At 54.0% G+C, this 8,679-nt stretch overlaps 1 protein-coding gene across 1 annotated transcript; it reads left to right on the plus strand.

The window, feature by feature from the left end:
• Positions 1 to 746: 746 nt before the first annotated feature.
• Positions 747 to 8,679, plus strand: PERM1 (PPARGC1 and ESRR induced regulator, muscle 1). Its single transcript, XM_024201657.3, has 4 exons — positions 747 to 792; positions 1,737 to 3,878; positions 6,925 to 7,041; positions 8,078 to 8,679. Exons 2-4 carry the CDS (start codon positions 1,739 to 1,741, stop codon positions 8,155 to 8,157), a joined length of 2,337 nt encoding a protein of 778 aa, XP_024057425.2. The 5' UTR covers positions 747 to 792; positions 1,737 to 1,738; the 3' UTR covers positions 8,158 to 8,679.

Consider the following 8,679-nt stretch of genomic DNA (forward strand, 5'->3'; position numbering starts at 1 on the left):
CCAGGTTCTCTCCCTCACTCTGCCACAGCCCTGCGGGGTGGCCCTGGGCAAGTCACTTCCCCACCTACCTTTTGTGTATCTTGGCTGTCTGATCCAGCCACCCTGTCTCTGTCAGCGGCCAGGGCCAGGAACTGCAGAGCTGCCACCATGTACGATAGTGTGCTGGGGGAGGACATTTGTCCCTGACCATGTGAGGTGATCCGATGTCCATCTGCACTTCGATAGCACTGATACGTGCCTTAGACATACCCCAGATAGACAGATCATGCCCTGAAGCCTGAGGATTTGATCATTCTTGGGACCATTTATCCTACAGAATCAACCTCAGTTCACTTCCTCTAACTTACGAAGCTATTCGCCTCAGTCATTGTCATGGGATGTGTCCATCTGCCATTCTGGGAGCATCCTTGCAACTCTGCCTTCTTTCTGTGAGTTCTGTGCCCTATGCCCAGCACCTGTGCCCTGCGTGGCCTTCACTTACATGGGTGTAACTCCAACCCTGAGGGCCCCATGTGTCTGTGGGTGGCCAAGGGACCCTGTTGTGTGTGTGAGAGGGAAACCCATTGGCTGGCAAGCCCAGAGCCTCTCCCCCATAAGCTATTTATGGAACAGCCCTTGGCACGTATGGCGGTTCACATGACAAGTTGGGGGCTATTTTTGGCCTGTGAATGGAGCCGCTCTGAAGTCTGGCTCTCAATGTCCCCGTCAAGGGTACGGCACCATGTTGCGCTGGGAGGATTTCGCTGCACCACTCTGCACCTGGCTCCATCCCCAGCTTAAGTTGTTCCCCAGGTAGGATGCGTTCGCATGCTCTGCATGCTGGCTGTGTCTCGCTGCTCTCTGACCCCTGACTCGCTTCCCCACCGCTTCGGGGGGAAAAGCTGTCCCCAGGAAATGGGCCAGGCAGCTGTGGCTTTGCAAACCTCTGCTTCTTGAATGCGTTTATGTGGCATTGTTGCACCTCGTCATGCCTCCAGGGAGGCGCAAGTGGCCAAATCCTCAGCGGGTGTAAATTTAAGTCAATGGAGCTGTTACACCAGCCAAGGATCTTGGTCAAGGAGGTACAGGCGACTTAGAAAGAAGGGATAAAATGTGTGGTGAAAGGCGTGCCATGAAAGAGCAGGTGCAATCCACAGAGGAGTCTGCACCTGAAAGGACATTAGATCCACTCAGATCCACTGAGCAATGGCCCAGACAGTGTAAGAATCTGCAACACCCTAGAGGCACAGAAATTCGTCTGTGCCCCTCCAGCTTCTTGCAATTGCTCTATTAACTCCCCAGGGTGCCCCCTTATGCTAATGCAGACGAGATTAGAAAATCCCAAAATGGAGCTACATGGCATGTAAGATAATTTGATCCTAACACAGATGCACTAAGGCTCACATGCGTTAAAGCCGAGGATTGTCTCCACTATTTAACGGCTGCCTGGCTGCTGTAGGTATTAGATGTGTCTAGGGGGGTGATGCCCCCTGTCATGCTGATGTATGGGAGGAGGAGGAGGCCCCTGCCAGGCTGATGGAGAGGCCAAGATCTGTCCTAGCGTCCCATTGGTTTCAACCGCAAGAGACTGCGGATGGCAGCAGCACAGCAGAATAGTGAAGGAACCGGAGGGGAAAGGGTTAATTGAAGATAAAAGGCTCAAGTGGCCTGGTGGCCTCGTCTCGGTGGGTACCTGGGCGCCCCTCCCCGGTGCCCTCGTCCTCACTGGCCCCCCTCCCCTTGCTTTGCCACTGCAGAGATGGAGAATTTCCAGTACAGCATCCAACTGAATGACAGGGACTGGGCGGAGTTTTACTCGGCTGCTGAAGAATGCAGCTTAATCCCGGCTGCCCTGGCCACGGCGGAGGAGCTGGGCGTCAGTGACATTGAGCAAGGGGACGGCGAGGCCGGCAGCCCCCGCACCGCCAGGCTGATCACAGTGAGGGCAGGCAGCACGCCAGCTCCTGGCCCGGGACCCTGCCCCCCACATGGGGTCCCCGGAGAGACCGCCCCGCCCCGGCCCATCCCTGGGCACCTGTTCCTGGAGGAGGTTCTGTCGGGCAGCGAGGATGAAATGGATCTGGGCTCAGGCAGCAGGTTTCTGTGTGAGAGCGACACGCCCAGATCCCCCCAGCAGACTCCGCTGATGCCCAGCGCCCAGGACAGGCAGCTGCCTTGTTTCTCAGAGGCCGGCTTTGCCGGACCAGCTAGCCATGCCATGGAGAAGCCGCTCCAGGCCCAGGACAGCTCCCGCAACGAAGTGGGCCAGGCCGCAGAACGTGCAGTGGCCGCCCCGTTTGCTGTACAGGCAGGAGGGGGTCTGGCCGTAGTACCCCACGATCACCTGCCAGAAGGAGCTCCACAGGAGGGGGCATTACCAGGGGAGCATCTACAAGGCAGCCCAGAGAAGGCAGAGTCTGAAAGGCCAGTTCATGCAGCGGATGTGAGCTCCCCAGCGCTGGCTGCTTCAGGGGGGATAGAGAGGCCAGCGGGGGAAAAGGCGAACTGGTCTCTCTGTTTAGAGCCTGGGCTGCCAGACCCAAACAGTGACATTTCCCAGAATCCATCTGCAGAGCCCCTGCAGCCAACGTGTTCCAGAATACCAGGGGAGAGCCGGCCTGCTGGGAAGAATCCAGGGGAGCGTTTGGGTCTCGGTCAAGCCTTGACTGCTCCGGGTTCCCCTGGCGACTCTCCGGATGTCGTGCAGCCCAGAAGGCCTGCGCACCAGGGTGACAGCCGTGAGCACCAGGGTACGCTCACAGCCATAGTGACACCGTCGCACGGGGCCGTGGCACTGCAAAGCTCAACTCTAACTATGGAGTTTTTAACCTCCTCTGCCCTACTGCGAGAGAGCAAAGGAGAGGGAATAGTGGCCAAACCAGCTCTTGGGGGGCTGGAGGGTGAGGATGAAGCTCAGCGAGGTGGTACCCTGACCTGTGGCATGCTGGGGGATGAGGGGCGAGGGTTGGCACTGGGGGGTCAGGCCGTCAACGCTCCCAGGAGCAAGGCGGTGAAAGGCCCTGCAGTGCAGCCCTTCCCAGGGGAACTGAAGAAGACCAGTCGTGCAAGGCCAAAGCAAGCAACTGATTTAGGAATCCATGAGAACATGTCGTTGAATCAGAGCAGCAGACCCACTGCGTCACAGAGAGAGGAGTGGAGGAGCACCACTGGGAAGCCCCTGCGTCTTGGAAGCACCATGGCAGTTGGAGGGGATGCTGAAGATGGAGCCCAGGGAAGGCAGAGATCTGGGCTCCTAGGAGGGCTGTTTCCTCATCATTCAGCAGCTGAGGACTCTCAGGAGGGGGCCATACCTGCCCTGACCTGGCCGGAGATGTATGACTATTTTTTCTGTGACGCCCAAGAGCAGGGGGGGGAGATGAACAGCTTGGGTGGGGTGGCGAAAACGCCCATGTCTCCCTGCGAGAAGGAGCAGGAGGTGCCTGAAATGTACGGGCCTGAGATGTATGAATATTTCTTTAACGAACCTGAAGAAAATGGCAGCAAAGACACCTTTGTGGAGACAGACAGGATCAGCACCCTGGAGCAAACGTCCTCATCGTGCGAAAGCCGGGAGGACCCGGGCTCGGCCAAAGCCGGAGAGCCCGGCGGTGTTATCTCCATCCCCGAGGTTTATGAACATTTCTTTACGGACGGAGCAAGAGGCAGGAGGAGCTGGGGGCGGATCTTCCTGCGCATGCCGGGCTTGGAGGCAAGAAAAGCCATGGCAGCTTTGAAATCCTTCCTGCAAAAGCCAATGCGCTTGGTCAGACGCAGCCCCTCCGACCGCGGGGTCCCGGTCCCACGAGGTTCCATAAAGAGGCTCTCCCTTCTCCAGCTGAGGCCTCCCGGGAGAATCCAGCTGAAGCCAGAGGATTTAGGGATGGCCCCTGCACTAGCAGGTAAATGTTTGATCCTGGCCCCGGCTGGTCCCTTCTCGCTGCCCCAGGGTTTAAAAACATGGCGCTCCCTTGTAGAAACAGGCTCACTGATTAAATAGGAAACAGAAGCCGTGGTGTCCATAGGGCTGCTGCCCAGAAACATTGCTGGATTCCCCAGGCCCTGAACTATCCAGTGCCTCTGCCCCAAACCCCATCTGCAGCCGCTACGCTGCTCTGGGGCCACAGCCCAGACCCAGTGCTGGGTTTTCTGTTTGCCTGTAGCTCCCAGCACAGCACTGAATTCCCTGATGCTACACTAGTTTCTCCAGAGCCCAGAACCAGCCCTCTACCCCCTGGCACCAACACACTGACGTTCCTGATGTTGCTGCCCAGAGATAGTGCCGCTGTCCCTGTTGTTCTTTGCTCTGTGAATCATGCTAATCACACGGTTCCATCCCCTTCGTTAGCCTGTGGTCCCATCATCAAACATGCTGGAGGATACGCTTGCAACCCAAGAATCCCTTGGCATGGTTAAGGCATAGCTTGGTCATGCATAGTGAGACCCAAATCATGCACTAACCACGTTCCCTCACTGCCCAACAGCCTTGGACTTTGGCAGGGCTGTTTGGGAGCTGATCCCATGGGCATTACAAAACCAAACTGCTTTAGGATGTTGCCCCTTCTCCCACCATTAGCGTATTCCTCTGCTGAGCAGTAGCAGTTGTTAGCATCTTGCAAGTCAGCTTCCCAGGGAAGGAGAACTCAGTAACGTGGAATCTGGGGATATGCTGTGCGTAACTTGCTTTATTAATGCACATCCACCAGTCCTGGAGCAGAGGTGGTCACAAACAGTATGCGGGCAATCCCTTCAGCCCAACACCAGTGCCCAGCTCCCCGGGGGCAACCATCCCTCCAGAACTGACTCTAGTCAGAGCCCAGAGCAGAAAGAAAAGCAAACTCTCCTGCCTCCCTGTACACAGAACTGTGTGCAACCCAAACTAACACCGCCACAAGCATTTCTTCCAAGACTAAAAACTTGTTCACACACTAAGAAAAAGGAGTTGGAAGGAAGACTATGTGTAAAGACTGGTGACAACTGATCTGTCCTTCTCCACAGTGGTCAGGGAAAGCAAGCTAGAACTCTGCTGGCAACAAGTGTGTTTAAACCCAACTGTGGACAGGGCCCACCAGAGTTCAGAATCCGCCTTTGCTGCGTGCCAATTCACGAAGGTGAACTGGGGAAGCTTGAAGCTGGATTTCTGTTTGAGGGGTCAATGGCCAGGAACGCTGTCTGTACCAAGCTAGCGCGATGGTTGCTGAGCCGGTGTGCCTGGGATGTGACAGGCACAATGTTGGCAGGAGAGAAAGGCAAACTGGGACCTTCCGTGCAGAAACAGACGAGGAGAACATTAGAACCAGGGCTAATTTAATAAGCACCCGCTGGAGCCTCTAAAGGTTACTCAGGCGTTGCTTATGACTGTGAGTAGGTGCGAGAGGTTTTAGAGAGCGGCTGGGAATAGAAGGAGAGGAAATGTGACCCATTAGGACAGCCACCGTCTTTATTTAAAAGTTTATACTGGGCTTAAAGCCATGGTGCCTCCCGGTTAATATTAAAAACAAACAAATAAGGCCTGAGCCCTCCCAATGGGTGACTCAGCAAAGCGCTGCCTCTTTATCTGCCCCGAGAAAAGACCCTTTGCCTTGGTAGTAACTAATTAATAAAACTGGCTTTAATTAAAAACCTGATCAAACAAGCAAACAGACCAAACCTCTTGCAACATGCCTCGAAGGTTGCTAGCCTGGGGACGCCATCAGAGTGAGAGATCCCAAGCGGTGTCTGCCATACGCCCTGGAGAGCAGCCCAGAGACTCCGAATGGCCATGATGGAGTGCAGGGGGCGTGGAGGCTTCTCATAGAACTAATAACCAGGCTTAGTCCTCTTCCATGTTGCTTTTCATCCATGGATCTCAAAGCACTTTACAAGGGTGGGTACTTCTCATGAACCCTGCTGTACAGATGGGGAAACCACCGCTCTGTGGGTCACACAGCACAGCCAGGTCTCCCCTGACTCCCCACGCCAGTGGCTCTGCTGGACCACCCGCTTCTCAAAGCTTGCCTGGTGGTTAGGGTACTAGCCTGCAACTCAGGAGACCTGGGTTCAGTCCCCTGCTCCGCCACAGACTTCTTGTATGGCCTTGGGCAAGTCACTTAAGGTATGTCTACACTGCATTGTCAACCCAGGGCCTTGGGACCCAGACTCAGTGTTTCTAAGTCCACACTGCACTACACAGACCTTCTGACTCAGGTGTGTACCCTGAGCTGTGTCCACCCTGCAACACAACAGGCCTGAGTCACAGCAGGCTCCGCCCCCTGCCCCCAAAAGCAAAATCCTGGGAACTGGGTGCTGAGCGCTCCCGGAACCAAGTCAGAGTGATTTGTGTGTGGAGAGAAGGGGGCCTTGCGTTCCCACTGGAGTCAGAGCCTGGACTTAGTGTGTAGTGTAGACATACCCTTAGTCTCCCTGTGCCTCAGTTCTCCGGTTGTAAAATGGGTATAATGACACTTCCTAACCTCAGAGGGGTGTTGTGAGGATAAATCCATTAAAGACTGTGAGTCGCACATATCCCATGGTAAATGGGGCTAGATAACTTGGCTAGATAGACCTGCTAAGTTCCCAGTTGGCACAGTGGCATGTCCCTTCGCTACACAAATTAAAAGCTACTTTCAAACTCTTAAGCTTGGCCACAAAGTCTGAAAACCGGGTGAACTGTTTAAAACTGGGTAGAGTGAAAAGATTATGGGGAAGTGTCTTCCAGAATTGGACCCATGTTCTCCAAAAATTAGAAGAAGAAGGGGCTCGTGGCCGATTCTGTAGGGAGAGGAACGCTGTACAACATTGCAAAAAGATCCTTTCTCTTTTCCTTTTGAAAAACTTAGCAGGGGATTGGTGAAAAAGCCAATGAATGTAAGGCTTAAATACCAGAAAGACTTCTGGCTGAAATGACCAATGTAACAGGAGTATTATTAGTATCGCTTGACCCTTAGTTTCAGGTTGTTCTTCCCGCAGAAAGGCCCCGCCCTCCCCTAGCTCTCACGCAGGAGGACATGTGCCTGGTCTTCGTTGCCTTTGCATCCTGGGCCGTGAAGACGTCAGATCTGCAGGCTCCGGACGCATGGAAGACTGGTAGGTAGGATGACCATGTGGGAGAGGAGAAGCGCTTTACATAAAGGGGAGGGGGAGATGCATGGGGGATTTGAGGGGTGGGGAGGATTTAACTTTAGATAATGTTGGAAGCTTACATCCTCCCGCTAGGCAGATCGTACAGGTTGGAGCAGAATCTCTCCCTACTACGGAAGGGCCTCTTCCTGCTTTCTGAAATGTTCTGTCCGTCACCGGCTGTTTCTAGGGTTCTCTCACCCAGGAAGGGGGAGATTCCTATCTCTCACTGCTTTTACTCCAGCATAGCTGCTGCTGGCTTTAATTATAGTTTGAAGCAGTAGGAGAATTCCTTTAGTTCTGATTAATCCTGTCCTGTATCCGGACAGTGGCAATATCACCACATCCTATCATGTCTTATCGCTTAACCTGGTCAGTGTTCCCTAAGGTGTCAAAACATGCATGGGGCAACATGTGCCTCCAGTGCTAGCCTGGGCATGCCGTGCTCCCCGTGAAATGCTGGTGTTGGAAAGGACGGACAGTGCTGTGATCTGCCGGCACAGAGAGGTGGAACTGGACACCAGCACCCAAAGGGTTAATTAGTTGGGAACGTTGCCGCCAGGTGGTTAGAGCAGAGGGTGAGAAATCAGGAGTCCAGGGGTTCCATGCCAACCTCCACCACTAACTCACTAGGGTTGAAATTCACCCCTGTGCAGTGGGGCCAACACCTGTGTCCCTTGGGTGAGTCACCGCTCTGTTCTGTTCCTCAGTTTCCCCATCAAGGGGGTTTGTGAGGCTAAATTCATTCATTTTTTGCAACGTGCTCTGCAATCCGGAGATGAAAAGTGCCACTGTTGTGCAGAGAAATTATTCATTAGCTGTGACAAGGAGAGACACCAGCATGAACGACCCATGGTTGCTCTGCAGCAAAAAGGCAATCAGATGCAGAGATTCATGTTGTGAAACTCTGCTCCAGAAAACTGTTTTGCTCAGACTAGCCCTGAAACTAAGGCTTTGGAATAATCCTAGATTCATTCTTGAAATGTGTTGGGGTCTTTTCCAGTGTTACTGGCAAACGTCGGCACCCTCTCTGCCATCCGGTACTTCAGACGGCAGGCCATCGAAGGACGACACGGAACCTAGACACTCCCGCGTGGCCCAGCCAGAGACACGTCCCGTGGGCCCGCGAGGAAGAGTCCGAGAGACGACACTCACTGCACCTTGTCCTTTGGCAATAAAATGACTGTTTGCCAATGGGTCCAGTGGAGACCTGGTTCTGGAATCCAGGCTGCAGAGTCCTGGCAAGGCGCAGGGTGCAAGGAAGCAATGAAATCTGACATGTAATCTGTTTGTTATAGGCATTATATGCATTTTGTTGCACGGGGTAGAATTAGGCCCAGTGCATGCTGGTTCAATTCTGCTCTCTGCCTCTGACTTGGTCAACATAGCGACGGCGATCGGGGGGTGAAAAATCCACTCACCTGACCGACGTAGCTATGTCGACCTAGTCCCAGTGTAGCAACAGCTCAACAGAAGAAGGCATCAGTCAACATAGCTGCCATCATTCGGGGAGGTGGAGTTCTGTCAGTGTAGGCTGTGTCTACACTACAGAGTTATGCTGACGTAGCTGTGCTGGTATACAAGGGGGCTGAAACATTTTGTATA

This window comes from Terrapene carolina, unplaced genomic scaffold, assembly GCF_002925995.2.
Source record: "Terrapene carolina triunguis isolate 2854851 unplaced genomic scaffold, T_m_triunguis-2.0 Scaffold714, whole genome shotgun sequence".
Taxonomy (NCBI): Eukaryota; Metazoa; Chordata; order Testudines; family Emydidae; genus Terrapene; species Terrapene triunguis.